At 39.2% G+C, this 15,403-nt stretch overlaps 1 protein-coding gene across 1 annotated transcript; it reads right to left on the reverse strand.

The window, feature by feature from the left end:
* Positions 1-466: 466 nt before the first annotated feature.
* Positions 467-13,433, reverse strand: ZNF25 (zinc finger protein 25). The gene is made up of 5 exons (XM_021696213.2): positions 13,338-13,433; positions 4,791-4,917; positions 4,421-4,516; positions 2,433-2,496; positions 467-1,990 (listed from the first exon to the last, which is right to left on the reverse strand). Exons 1-5 carry the CDS (start codon positions 13,350-13,352, stop codon positions 940-942), a joined length of 1,353 nt encoding a protein of 450 aa, XP_021551888.2. The 5' UTR covers positions 13,353-13,433; the 3' UTR covers positions 467-939.
* Positions 13,434-15,403: the final 1,970 nt, after the last annotated feature.

The raw sequence follows: 15,403 nt of genomic DNA on the forward strand, positions 1-15,403 counted from the left end.
ACAACAGGAATCGATGCCGAGACATAACGTGAAATATCTTCACATACGTGAAAACTCCTGAACCAAGGCTACATATTTCCCTATGTACAATTATGGATGGGATCCACATGCACATAAACATCCACAACCTGTCTTGTAGCACGCTGACACACATTAGTTCTACATACTAAAGGATTCTTCACATGTGTGTAAGGATATCACCTGGTTTTTTCAATGTGTTTGTGCTTTTTAAAAAGCTTCAAATATCTAGACATTGATAGGTTTCTTAAAAACAAAACCCAAAAAACAAAGAAAACCCCTCAGAATCCAACTGCTGCAACATGACTTCTGGTGTAACTGTTACCCTCACTCAGTACAGATTCTCTTTGAATTTTTGTCAAGGAACTTTCACATATTTGAAATGTCTGCAAAGGTCCTATCCCAGCATCACGGATCTGAGGTTCACTGAAACATCACTTCCCGATAAAGGCTTCTGTATCTGTTGCAGTCTGTGCAGTTACACCTTCGAGTGCTCCAAGTCCACCTGGTATCAAAGGTCTCTGAATGCTCAGGAAGGATACTGATAGGAGCTTCTCACTCAGGTAAGCTTTTAGATATCTAGTGATGGCTGCCCTGACAGAAAATTTCCTGACATTCATTTGTTTTTATAGGATTTCTCTCATATGATTTCTATGTTGCGCGATCTAATATGACTTCTAAAAGAACGGTCTCCCTCATGTTTTACAATTTCTAGGTTGTCTGATACTTAATTAAGTCTGACATATGGTAAAAAGTTCTCCCTCACAGATTTAAAGAATTTCTGTATATTTCCTTTTCTGTCAAGAAAGACTCTGACTGAAATTTTCTGAGATTGATATTCCTAAGTTTTTTGTCTTGTGTGAATTATCCAATTATTCTGAAGGATGAAATCCAAAATAAGTTCCCAGTTCATAGTATTTATCAGCTTTTTCCCTCTGTGTGTGTCTTCTGATGTGCAGTAAGTTTTGATTTCTGAATAAAAGTTTTCCTACACTCCTGACATTCATAGGGTTTCTCCCCTGTGTGTTTTCTCTGATGTATGATAAAATGTGACTTCTGAGAGAAGGATTTCCCACATTCCTTACATTCATAGGGTTTCTCTCCTGTGTGCGTCCTTTGATGTAATCTGAGGACTGAATTCACAGAGAAAGATTTACCACATTCATGACATTCATAGGGCTTCTCTCCTGTGTGTTTTCTCTGATGTTTAGTGAGGTCTGATTTATAGTAAAAGTTTTTTCCACATTTATTACATTCAAAGGGTTTCTCCCCTGTGTGAGTTCGCTGATGTACTGTGAGAGCTGACTTCTGGTAGAAGCATTTCCCACATTCCTTACATTCATAGGGTTTCTCTCCTGTGTGAGTTCTCTGATGAGTTTTGAGGTGTGAATTTCTAGAAAAGAATTTCCCACATTCCTTACATTTATAAGGTTTCTCCCCTGTATGTGTTCTCTGATGTACTGTGAGGTGTGATTTCTGGGAAAATGACTTCCTACATTCCTTACATTCATACGGTTTCTCCCCTGTGTGTGTTTTCTGATGTACCATGAGGTATGCCTTAACATAGAAGAACTTCCCACATTCACTACACTCAAAGGGTTTCTCTCCTGTGTGTGTTTTCTGATGTTCTACAAGGTGTGGCTTCTGGTAGAAGGATTTCTCACACTGATTACATTCGTAGGGTTTCTCCCCTGCGTGAGTCCTCAAATGTCTACTAAGAGATGACAGGTGATAGAAAGTTTTCTTACATTCTTTACATTCATAGGTTTTCTCTCTGGTGTGGGCTTTCTGTTGTACTGTGCGGTCTCCATTTTTAGAGCCAGATTCTCCACATTCCCTGGGTTTGTCCTTTGAATGAATATGCTGATGTATTACGAGAACAGACTTCTGGCAGAAGGACTTTCCACATTCATTGCATTTATGGATTTTCTCTCTGGCTTGAGTTTGCTGGTGTTCTGTGAGTTCTCCATTCCTAGAAAGAAATTTCCAAATTCAGTAATGTCTAAGGTACACTAGCTTAGCTGAGAACCAACTTCCAGAGATTTTCCCATATTGATTAGATTCACAGTTTCTCCACTTACGTTCTCTGACACACACTGTGGTTTGACATTTGGTAGAAGGAACCTTCCCTGTGTATGCACAGAGTCTCTCAAATGCCTGAGATCTACAAAGCCTCCCTTACTGTGTAACTCAGAAGAGTTAAAAGACGAAACTTCAGAGTTTGAATCTCCTGGTCCTGAATAAGATCTCCATTACGGAAGAGTGCGTTCCCATTTGGGTTATATGCTTTGGAATTCACTCCAGTGTTAGTTTCTCACATTTAGTATGAACTAGTGTTTTCCCACTTCCAGTACTCCCGTCAATACTTTCTTACTACAAGGCTTTTAATCTTAAAATCGAAATCTTGGACTTGCCTTGAATTTTCAGCTCGGCTTTCCTGGTATTTCGCTCCTAGGTCATGAATTTTCCAGAGGTCTTCTACAAAGGAATCCAAAATTTAATGCCATATAAATCTTAATGTATTATTAGGGTTGTAGGGTTGATTCTTAGGCTTCAGGCAATCTCCCCAAATAAAGGAACTGCAAATTTCCTTTGCAAATGAAAATTTCATCTCTCCCATTGGTTTAGAAAAAACATAAACATTAAAAACTGCAGTAGCAGACCAGGGAAGAAACGTGGTTATAAATCCAAGTACTTCTGACACTTTACAAATATGGCCTTAAAACTTGGAGGAAAAAGTTAAGGGGAGGAAAAAAAAAACAAAAAACAGGGAGCAGAGAACAAAAGATATTCAGAGTGCTGCTGAACAAGACTTAGGGACTCAGAATGCTGTAAGCCCATGACAGACAAACAGTAAAGTAGAGTGACAAGAAAAATTAGAAGACACCTGTGTTCACTGAAAATATCAGGGGAAAGATGAAATTGGATGAAAAGCTAACAGGTCTTTGTCAGCTCAAATCTAATTTGCTGTGTTATTTTAGCAGACTGTAAACTTCTGCTTGATTTCCTCTACACCCGCACACGACAATCTGGGTGCCAACACTAAAGTGACTTTCTGAAAACATCCGTTTCCCCGTGTGTGGGGGAATAGTTCTACACTTTGGGCTCTCACTGTCCATCTAGCTGGCTTAATTTTCATGGGGACAGAAGACCCAGGAACACATAGATCCTAAAGGAAAGATAATTAAAAAGAGAGTGCAAGCCATCATAAAACAGGATGAATTCCCATTTGCAGTAGCAAAGATTCTCAAGCCTGATCGCCAAATGCTGCATCTCCAAAGCAGTGTTAGCCACAATTCAGTCCCAGGCTTATTCTGCTTTCGTAGTTTAGTTCCCACCTATCTGCTTCAAGTTATTGCATGATCTATAAAGAGTAATTACTCAACATCATTCTGGAACCTTTACTGACCTTCATATTTATTCATCTTCAAATGCTTGACAGAAAGTGAAAGATTATGAGCAGAGGCTTGGGTTGGAATTTCATGGCACTTGGGAAGACGTTAAGACGTTACCTGATGGGGACCTGGGCAAGGCTAACTGGGACACAGAGGAAACAGGATCGTGTGTGTCTCTGGTCTTGGGAAAGGAGGAGGCCTTGCAGGAGTTACTGTGAAGGGCACAGAGGAGAAGACAGTGCCTGCCTCTTTTTAATTCACATTCAACCTTTCAACAGTATCTAGTGAACAACTACTAAACACCAGGCATTGTTCCTGGTCCTGGCAACACGTAAGTACACAAGTCAGGAATATGAGAAAAGCATTTAAGGAAGCAGAGTGAGATCATCTTAGTAGTTTTTTTGGCTTGTTTTTAGTTTTTTAAATCTTAGTGTTACAACACTCCAAGTAAGGTGAAGTAGATTTTAGAAGGGATAATTAGTACTTTGTGTGAAAGACAAACCACATCTAAAAGGAAGTATCAACTCTGAAATAATGTAATTGATGAAAAACATAAAGATTTGTAATCTGATTTCAGAGTTTAAAGAGAGAAAAGGAAGTTAATAAAACCAGTGCTGAAAAATAACTGAGGCATCTCATTGTTAGTAAAAGAAGGGAAATGGCATTTGGAGAAAAATTTATCATCCGATTTAAGATTACAGTGTTCTAGAATTTCAGTAACTAGGAATTCTAGAAAAAAGACAAAAACTTAAGGCAAGGTTAGGCAGCAATTAGATTTTGTATATAGGAGAGAAAAGTAAATCTATTTTAAAAAGTCTGGCAAAGGAGGAATTATGTGGAAAAATGAAAACTGGAAGTGTGATTTATGTTGCTTGCATATGCAGATCAAGTGTCCTTGGTCTTTTCCAAAAGTATAGGGCATTTAAAAAAGAGATTCCTAAAATATTTCAGAAGGCCAAAGGCACCAACCACCTCACTAGCAACAGGGGCCACAGGTCCTCACTCACCCGGATAATTCCGATGTGGAAATTCTACTTCCAGTATCCACGGTTCTTTTCCTTGTTTCAGCTTGAAGACTGCATTCGGCTTTTTCACACGGTAACCTATTAATGGAAAAGTATGTAATACAGATTACTTGGAATTTAGGGACTTTGAAGGATGAGGAAATGCAGTTTTAGGAGAACAATGAAGGTCCTACTTAGGCTTGGCAGATTTAGATTCTTTCAATGGGGAGGGAGGGGACACAAGTGTTTTTTCTGGTACCCAGAATGGATTCATCACCTTTTACCCCTGGAACAAAGCTAATACTATGCAGTCTGGCAACTGGGAAAGGAAATGCAAACTCCTGGTAGTTACATATGGGGAAGTTTTTCTCACCCACTGAGATTAGGAGGCCATAGTTCTCTTGCATCACTTCCCTGTATAGGGTCCTCTGAGCAGCACTCAGTAACTGCCACTCTTCCCGGCTGAATTCCACAATAACATCCTTGAATGTTACTGGTCCCTGTAACAACAGATTTCAGTTCAAACTGAAGTAATCAGTAGAGCACCACAAAAAGACACGTGTAAACTAGCTGTTAACCTGCCAACTATAAAGTTTACTCTAGAAAGTTAAGATACTTTGCTCCTCTATACATAGATGAAATGTTCAATATGTATTTACTGAGATACCACCCATGCCTAGAACGCTGCTGGAGGCACGATGAATGAAAGCAACTATTCCTGTTGTCAAGGAGCTTACACTCTGACAAGGAGGCAAAGATGTAAATACTTGAATGCAACATGCATAGCAGGTGCTCTGATAGAAACATGTACCAGATATACGGTGGTCACAAATGGGGATAGATATTTGCATTGTATATTCTCAAATCAGATTTTACTAGGTAGTCAAGCTACCATAAACTGGGAAGAAAGAAAATAGAGTCGGCAAAGGCCTTGATGCATGAAAAATGGCAAGTTTAGGAAAGTTACAAATAAGACGGCATGATATGAGAACAGGAAAGATTAATTAGAAGGTGATACAGTCCAGTCAGGTGACAGAACATGGAATAATTCTGAGTGTGTCTCTGGGCCATTAAAATATATTTTGCATACCCACTTAATTGGTGCCTGTTTATAAATATAAGTTTATAAGTCTTTATTAAAAATTGATATTTTGTTTATTTATAAGAAAGAAATATGAATAGATAATCTGCTATTTCCCACTATTTTTACATTTTGTGGGCTGTCCTACACATCTTTGGGATGTTCACCCATTCACTTACAGAGAACAGGGAGCCACTGAAAAGACAGATAGGAAGTGCTAGAGTTACAGGAGTAGCCTGGTCGTTTAGAAGAAAACACTGAAGTAGAAGAGGCAAATACCACACCCGAAATATGGAGTGTTAGAAAATTAAGAGGCATATGTGAAATAGCAGTAGTGGGGGGAAGAAACATACCTTCATAGGAAATGAATAATTATTGAGAGAAGGGAAGGATAACTCCTGCAGCATCTACAGAGTTTGAGAATAGCTAGAACCGTAATGCTAATTATTTTCATTCTCTCATTTTTATTGGTAGGACTGTGTAAGGCTATGAAATTTCCTCCAATCATCGCTTTGCTTATATTCCACAGAATCTGACATGTAATGTGAAAACTTGAAGAACTTCTTCGCTGAATATAAATTCTGACTTCTACTTTTTTTCTTGAAAACACTGTTCCGCTAATAAGAATTCTGTCAATTTTATTTTCTTTCCTTGGCAAGGGATGTGGACTTTTTTCCTTGCAACCTAGAGGACTCTTTTTTCTCTACTTTTAAGTAAGTCTCGTAGTTTTATGAGACTCTCTCTTGGGGTTTGCCAGACTCTGGGTCAGTTCTCTCTGGCACACAGAGCCTTTTCAGTATGTAATTCTGTTTTCCTTTTCTTTATGGAAAAGTTTCCTTGGATTAAGTACTAGCTCTCTTCCACTATTTAGGTTTTGTTATTCAGGGATTCTACTTTATTTCCTATTTGTTATTCTCTCTTCCTCTTCCTTGTCCATTCTTATTGGCACCCCTACCCTCTCCCCCACTCCACGGTCACTTCCAATTCCTCTGCCACATGTCAGTTATCCACTTGCATTTCTCTTCTCCCAGAGCTGCACTGTCATTTAATCTTCTAACCTGACAGGATTTTCTGTTCTACTATTTCTTCCCTGAGTTAATTTGCTTATATTTTATATCTACTTGTTTTTCAGTTTCTGAGTCTTTAATCTCTGGGTTTTAAAGTTATTTCCTATCTGAAACTCCTTAATATCGGAAATCTGGAGCCTGCTTTGCGTTTGTTTGGGGGAGGAGTACTTACATCAATGGACAAAGTGGTAATTCACACATTCTACTTTTTTAGTACTGTCTGCATGTTGAGTAACATTTTTTGTTCATGATCAAATGAAGATAAAACATTTTTTGGTGAGGAGGGATGGAAGTGTTACCCTAGTCCTCAGTTCCTCAGAAAAGTCTGTTGCCAGAGTATATTCACATTCTTGAAGGAAACAGCAGTACGGGGGTGGCATCTTCAGATTCTGTGAAAATGTACTCTTTTCTTTAGGACACCTGATTTCAGCTGCTTGTTTTCTGATTGCCTTCACTACCAAGGACACAAGGGATTCCACTTCTTTTCCTCTGTGTTGCTGACTGCTTGAAGCTGCCGTCTGCGTTCCTGCACACATTCGAAGTCCCTTCCTTTTTACTCCCAGTGCCAGTCCTTGGATCCCACAGTCTCAGACCTCTCCTGCATCTCCCCAGTCAGGGTGAGCGTCTCTGTGCCCACTTGATCTTACGTTGCTCTACAACTATGACCTCACCATCTTTCCTCTTCCATCGGTGCCCTCCTGACTTCCTGCTCTGGGGTGAGCTCCAAACTGCTTTTGCTCATAATCGTCATCTCCCAACTTACACAGAAACAGAAGTTTCCTGTCTCCTAGCTATACAGTAGGAGTAGGTTGGGGCGTGTGGAGACATTTGTATTTTGCCAACTAACATTATTCTGTAGCAACCAGGAAATCCATAAAAGAAAACGAAAACAAGAAAAAATCCACTGGGCAGGAGGAGACAGAGTTGAATTTTGTTCACACTGTGAAGTGACTGTGGAATATATAGCTGGAACTGTCTATTCTGATGGATATACATGTAAGTAAATTTCCACAAATAATATTGTCATATTTAAAAAACAGGGTTCCAGAAGAGTCAAGAAAGAAGTCTGAAAGCAACAACATTCAAGATAATGGTAGGAGAAACTAGGCCAAGACCGAAGTCTGACAGAACTCTAAATATACGGGCAGGTCAGGAGGAGAGTGCTTAGGAGGCCAAAGAAAGACAGATTCACAGCTAATGGGCAGTTCTAGTTCAAAATCCAAATATAAAAGTCCAAGGTAGTGTAACTTGGTAAGTGCACTCCAAAAGAAGATATATGGGTAGCAAATAAGCACATTAAAACATTTTCAATATATTAGTCATAGGATAAATGCAAATTAAAACCATAATGAGATACCACTACACACCTACCAGCAGGATTTGAAAAAAAACTGACAATACCAAATGCTGACAAGAATGCGAAACAAGTAGAACTCTGTACATTGTGGTAGGAACACAAAATAGTACAGCTACTCTGGTAAACAGTTTGGCAGTTTCTTATAAAGGTAATCACAATACTAAATCTGATGCAGGCAAGCACATGCCTAGGTATTTACCCAAGATAAATGAAAGTCTGTGTACACACAGAAATCTAAATGCAATTGTTTGTAACACCTCCTTTTATAATTGCCACAAAACAGAAACCCAAATGCTTTTCAGCTGGTGAATGGGTTAATAAATTGGGTACATACATACAGCTCAATACTATTTAGCAATAAAAAAAGAATGAACTGTGGGTACAATCAACATGATTAAATCTCAAATGCATTATGCTAAATGAAAGTTGGTAGTCTCAGAAAACTACATACTATTTGACTTAATTTACATGATATTCAGGAAAAGGCAAAATTATAGGGATAAAGAATAAATTGGTGATTGCCAGGAATTAGTGGTGGGGGGAACCAAAAGAATTTTGAGGCAATGAAACTGTTCTAATTCCTCACTCTGGTGATGATTGTATGCCTTTATGCATGTGTCAAAACTCACTGTATATCCAAAAAGAGTGAATTTTGCTGTTAAAGAAGATAAAACATAGCACAAAACAAAAATGACTTCACACCCATTAGGATGACTACTCTCAACAACAACAACATAAAAACCCAGGAGAATATCAAGTATTGGCAAGGATATAGAGAAACTGGAACCCTTGTGCATTGCTGGTGGAAATGTAAAATGGTGCAACTCCTACAGAGAATATAGTACCTCGATTCCTCAAAAACTTAAAGTATTACCATATGATTCAGTAATTCCACTCCTAGTTATATATCCAAAAGAACTCAAAGCAGGGACTGAAACACATATTTGTATACCAATGTTCATAGCAGCATTATTCAGAATAGCCACAAGGTGCAAAAAACCCAAGTGTCCATCAAGAGATGAATGCATAAAGGAGAGGATGGGAAGATGGTGGAGTAGGACCTAGCTCACCTCCTCCCACGGATAAAACTAGGTAACACTCACATCAGCATAAATAACCCAAGAAAACAACCCCAAGACTGGCTGAACAAACTCCACAACTAAAAGTAGAGAAGAGGCTGCATCGAAGAAGGTAGGTGTGAGTATTAAGTTAACTAGATGCAAAAGGCAAGATGGAACACAGTAAAAAGTATAAAGTCTTGATTTTTAATAAAACGTCAAATAAAAAAAAGATGAATGCATAAACAAAATGTGGTATATAGAAACAGTGGAATATCATTTAGCCTTTAACAGGAAGGAGGAAATCCTGTCACATGCTACACTGATGAATATTAAGGACATTATACTGAGTGAAATATGCCAGTTAAAAGTGGCAAATGCTGTGTGATTCTACTTATATGAGAGACCTGGAATAGTCAGGTTATAGATAGAAAGTAGACTGGTGGTTCCCAGGGGAAGAGGGAATAAGGAGTTATTGTTTAACGGTTAGAATTTTAGTTGTGCAAGATGAAAAAAGTTCTGGAGCTGGATGGTCGTGATGATTGTACCATGATGTGAATGTACTTAAAGCCACTGAACTGTACAGTGCGAAATGGTTAAAATGGTAAGTTTTATGTATATTTTGCCCCAATTAAAAAATAAAAGTAAAAACCAAACCCCAGAAAACACTAAGAATGGTGGTACGAAAACATCAAATATTACCATATGCACCAAAATTGTGGGGGGATCAAGATCCTAGAAAAAAAGAAATTGAGTCCTATACCTTGAATTTGAATTTTTGGGGCATTTTCAAACTTCAGGGCAGAGCAGAAAGTAGCTTAGAGCTAGTATCCTGACCATAAGGATAAAAAGCTAGTTCTGAGTAGAATGTAGAAAGGCAAAAGAGAAGTGGATCTCACCCTAACAATAAGAACAGGCCTCTAACATAGAAACTTACAAGTTTTCCAAAACCTATCAGAGAACTGAGAATCCAAAGATGAACAAAGGAAAAATTCACAACAGATGAATGCTCCAGAAAAGAAAACCACAACGACTTTCACTTTTAGGGGCAAGTGGGGAGAGGGAACCAATCCAACTCAACACAATTTTAATGTTTGCTTATGGATTTCTGCGATGTCTTAGAACTCCAGTCACAAAGCACGTGAACATCAATCTACCATTTGATACTAGCTGGTGACTGGATGTTTCACATCCAAAAGGTCCCTAATTGGAAGCTAGTATCTGCAGGACTTTTTTTTTTTTTTTTACTTCCCATCAAATGTCTCAGAGTGATCATTTTATTATAAGTTGGGGAAACAATTTCTGGAACCAAACAGGAAGCTCCATAACCAATATGAATGGTCTGAAGTACAGACAGCCACCAGTTTTCCCCACTCTACCGAGTACATGGCAACAGCCCTCCATAGGCTGGGAGCAGAGCACCAGGCCAGGAAGAGACGTCTCCCAAAGGAAGTACAATGAATCTCATTAGGATAAAGAAAAATCCACACATAGAACACAGTAGAGTTAAGGTATCTTAAAAGTAGCTAGCCTGGAATGCAAATTTACTTTAGAGGTCTGACAAATTAAAAGGTGAATTTTCAGTAGTATCAGAAGACAATGAATGCTTTTCAATGTGTTTTTTTTTTTTTTTTTAAGATTTTATATATTTATTTGACAGAGACAGCGAGAGAGGGAATACAAGCAGGGGGAGTGGGAGAGAGAGAAGCAGGCTCTCCGCCAAGCAGGGATGCAGGGCTTGGTCCCAGGACCCTGGGATCATGAACTGAGCTGAAGGTAGACGCTTAACGACTGAGCCGCCCAGGCGCCCCTTCAATGTTTTAAACTGTAAGAACTGTCAGCCAAGGATTCTATACACAGTGCAAAAGCTGTTTATATTTCGGATAAACCAAACTCAGAATTTTCCACCAGCAGACCCTCACTAAAACAAGGGAGCAGAATAAAAACAACATAAAGGATGTTTTCAAACAGAAGAAATTTATGCCAATACAACCTGAAAGATTCAAGAAGAAGTAAAAAAAGATCACATCATTTGGCCAAAATGGCAATGAACAAACAAAAAATTACAGTATCTGCATAGAATAAACTTTTCCAAGAGTTGGTAGTGATGACTGCATTCAGAATTACTTCAAAAAACTAAAAGGCTCACTAGTCAGTTGTGCTGGCCAAACTGGCCAGTCAGAGATTAGTTACAGAGCATAAAGTGGGGAACATGTGGCACCCCTGAATGAATTCTGGATAAGGAGAATATCATGTAAAAGATACATGTTCAAGACTAAGGCAGAACTGTTGAATAGGTTAATTTTTTTGGAGCTTCCTCCTATATTATTTCCCTCTTTCCATAGCCTCTTTCTCCCTACCATCATGCCGAAAGACTATGATTTTTAGTTCACATAATGTCCACACTGAAAGTTTATGATATGGTAGTGAACGATTTCAAAAGCTGGGCTATAAGAATTTCAAAGACTATGTCAAGTGCTTATAAAAGGGCTGGGAAATTAAGTGCCAAATACACTCTTTTGTTTTAAACATTAAATTAAAAAAAATTTTTTTTTTTTAAAGATTTTATTTATTTGCGAGAGAGAGAATGAGAGACAGAGAGCATGAGAGGGAGGAGGGTCAGAGGGAGAAGCGGACTCCCTGCTGAGCAGGGAGCCCGATGTGGGACTCGATCCCGGGACTCCAGGATCATGACCTGAGCCGAAGGCAGTCCCTCAACCAACTGAGAGCCACCCAGGCGCCCTTAAACATTAAATTTTAAAATCAAGGAAATGGTTACCACAAAAGTCAGGATTCATTTTTCTCTGGGTAATGAATGGTGAGGAGGGGCACATGGGGCTTCAAAGATAGTAGTAATTTTCATTTCTTAAGCCAGATAGGGGATACACCCGTGTTTCATCAATACTCCCTAAATTTTACATATACATTAAATACATTCCTTTGATTGCGTAAGTATGATTTTTAAATAAAACTTAAATTCAATGTTTTCTTCAGCTTACAAGGTCCTACATATTCCAGCCCCTTCTACCTCCTTGATCTTCCCTCTTAGCTCATTCTCCCCTATGTCCGCTCTGTAGCTTCAATGTCTTGAATACTGTTTCTGGAACATGCCTCAGGGTGTTTGTATTTGCTGTTCTTCATATCTAGAATGCTCTTCCCCCAGAATCCTACTTGGTTCCCTCTCTCATTTAACCAGGACTTTCCTCAAATACTAGCTTTTTAGAGTGGCATTCCCTAACCACCTTATTCTGTTCCTCACTTCTCTGTGTCACGCTGTCCTCCTAAACTGCCTCTGAGCACATATATCAGAAATATTACTCAAGGGGCACCTGGGTGGTTCAGTCGCTTAAGCATCTGCCTTCCACTCAGGTCATGATCCCAGGGTCCTGGGATCAAGCCCCATGTCAGGCTCCCTGCTCAGCAGGGAGTCTGCTTCTCTCCCTCTGCCACTGCCCCTGCTTGTGCACGGATGTGTGCTCTCTCTCTCAAATGAATAAATAATCTTTAAAAAAAATATATTACTCAAATGCAGACACATATAAAAAATGTATCACATTTGTTAGTATCTTCACCAGTCTCCTCAGAAAAGTCTTTAACTATTAGAACGTGTCAGCTTCACAGTGGAGGATACAAGTTTTCCAAAAATCTCTGTTTCACTTGAAAGCTCAACTTTTAACACTGGCAACAAATACTGAGAGTTCTTTTTCTTGAAGTGACAGGCTCACTGCCGCCGTTTTTGAGAAAATGTTTGGTAAATACCCATCCAAAGAACCAGTTTGTCTGCCAGTTGCTCTTTCAAGTAAAAATAGTATTCCATGAAAAGGTGGCTAGGTGAGCTCACGAATCAATCGCACAAGTGCCTTTTCTCTAGACAACCAACCATCATTCCTCAGTATGTAGCAAAAGTACTGTAAGTCAACTTCCCATTTCCTCAGAGTCAGTATTACAAAGATACGTATTCAAGGGTCAAGATTTAATAAATTAATTTTTACTGTTTCCTCAAAGATACCCTTAAGTAAAGGTGGCAGTTTTTTATTGAGTCCACTGCAGAGAAGCAGTCATTGGTATCACTGTCTCGATTCATGCCAAACAGGCAGCAACCTAGTCACCACTGCTCTTACACCATCAGTGTGCAAGGCAGTTTGCATCTTGGTATTACGTTCCGACCTCACAGGCCCCTTATAAAGGTCTTGGGGATCCCAGGAATCTGCAGACTACGCTTTGGAACTGCTGTGCTATTCAGACAGCATTTTCCCTTAAGGTGATTTTTAAATATTTCCACTTTTCATGTTTAATGTATGGGCTTTCATAAAACTCACTGAAAATAGGCACACAAAAGGCTAAGGAAATGACTCACCTGATACTTGTTCATTTTCTGCTGCTCTTGGGAAAGGACAGAAACTATGAAGCCAGAACAGGGAAAGGTGGAAGACAAAAGTCTTAAAAGACCTTATCTTGCAGCTCAGGAATCACCTGTGAGAAATTTCCATATATTTTAGTATAAACATAAACACCTAGGAAAATATCCCTTTGAGCCATGAAGAGGAATAGGAGGACGATGATAAAGGAGTTACCCACCTGTCCATTGGTGATTCTGATATAATCATGATGTATCTGGGAAAATTTTGAGTGAATCTAAACATTCCTACTGGCCATTTAGTCCATTTAGTAAATGGACAAAAGAATTGAAAACCTTAAACACCCAAAAATAGGTTAGGCAAGGTGTATAATATATATCCAAGGTGTTTAATATATATCCAAAGTATGGCCCCCGATGCTGGCATTACAAATGATGTTGAAAAGAAATACTGATATGGAAGGGTTTTAAGTCACATAACAATTTTTCCTATTAATATTATAAACGCCACAAAGTTAGAAAGTCTTCAGAGCCCTCAAAAATTAACATGTTTCCTCTCCCTAAATTGCAGTTTCTCCAGAATCACTTCTCCAAGAAACTTGTTTTGACTTAAACATGGTATAGTGGACGACGTGGAGACTTTTATTCTATGCTAGTCTCTCCTATTAACAAACTTAATGACTTAGTTTCAGTGCTATTATTTAACATGAGAAGGAATTAGATCATTTTGAACAACCTTTCCTGTACCATTTTGATTCTGTAAGTCTTCACTCATTGCCACAAATCCAGACAGTACCCTGGAATTCACTGTCCCCTTCAACCTTGGGCTGGGCCTTAGGGTAAAAGTTAATTAGGCCTTGAAGAATTTTGACATGAATTAATTTTTACTGTTTCATCAAAGATACCCTTAAGTAAAGGTGGCAGTTTTTTATTGAGTCCACTGCAGAGAAGCAGTCATTGGTATCACTGTCTCGATTCATGCCAAACAGGCAGCAACCTAGTCACCACTGCTCTTACACCATCAGTGTGCAAGGCAGTTTGCATCTTAGTATTAAGATGTTAATTTAAGGTTTAGATCTGTGTGGCTGTCAGAAGATCTTCTGACAGCCACACAGATCTAAACCTTAAAATAACAATTTGACACCATAAATCCCAAAACGTTTTATGTAGGTAGCAAAAGGTAACTAAATGCCCCTTCCAGCTGGCATGATGCTTACAAAACTTAAGTCCAGACACACCTGCCAAACAGAGGCATAACATTTTAACATGGAGCCCCGACGTTCCAGTTTTCGTCTGTTAACAAAGTCTGTCCTATTTCCCCTCTTTAGAAACTAGCCTCTGGCCTGGAGAGGGTTCCCAGCTTCTCCAATAAGATTTAAAATTCAGGGCTCAACTTAGCGGTTTCAGTTTACATGTTAGCAGCCCTCTGAGAATAGAAACAGGCTGGAAAATGCAAGAAGGGCCTTAATTAACCTTTTGACATAAGAGTTCTGAGAAAGCCTCAAGAATTTTTGGAAATAGAACTCTACGTGGTAAGGTTAGGTCTACCACACTCCACAGTTTTGCTCAGGGACAATTACGGTACTAAATACAACCGAAGACTGGATTTTATCGTGGGAAACAGCATGAACCAGAGTAAAACAATGAGAATTTACCCACCTTCCTCCGGTAGTGCTGAGTACACCCATTTATCGCTAAACCTCTAGTATTCGTATTAGAATGGAGCTGATTAATACCGATTCAAAGGATGGTTATGATGATTATGATTAAATGAGCCAATAACGAAAACAGCATACCTTGTAATAATAAAAGAAGCTCACCTTTATTGAGTCCTCATCATATTTTATATATACAGCCCTATTTAATACAGCAAACAACCCCAGTGGTTACTGGAATTATTTTACAGATGAGTGTCCGGGTCGTACCGAGGTTGTCCTGCTCGGTTCCTGGCGGGAGCGGGACGCGCGCAGGTCCCCCGGGCTTGACAGCGCTGCGGCGCCAACAGCCACGCCAGCGCGGACGTGGCGGGCCTGGGGTCCACGTCACAAAAGCCGTCCCCCCACGTC

This window comes from Neomonachus schauinslandi, chromosome 6 (genome assembly GCF_002201575.2).
Source record: "Neomonachus schauinslandi chromosome 6, ASM220157v2, whole genome shotgun sequence".
Lineage (NCBI taxonomy): Eukaryota > Metazoa > Chordata > Mammalia > Carnivora > Phocidae > Neomonachus > Neomonachus schauinslandi.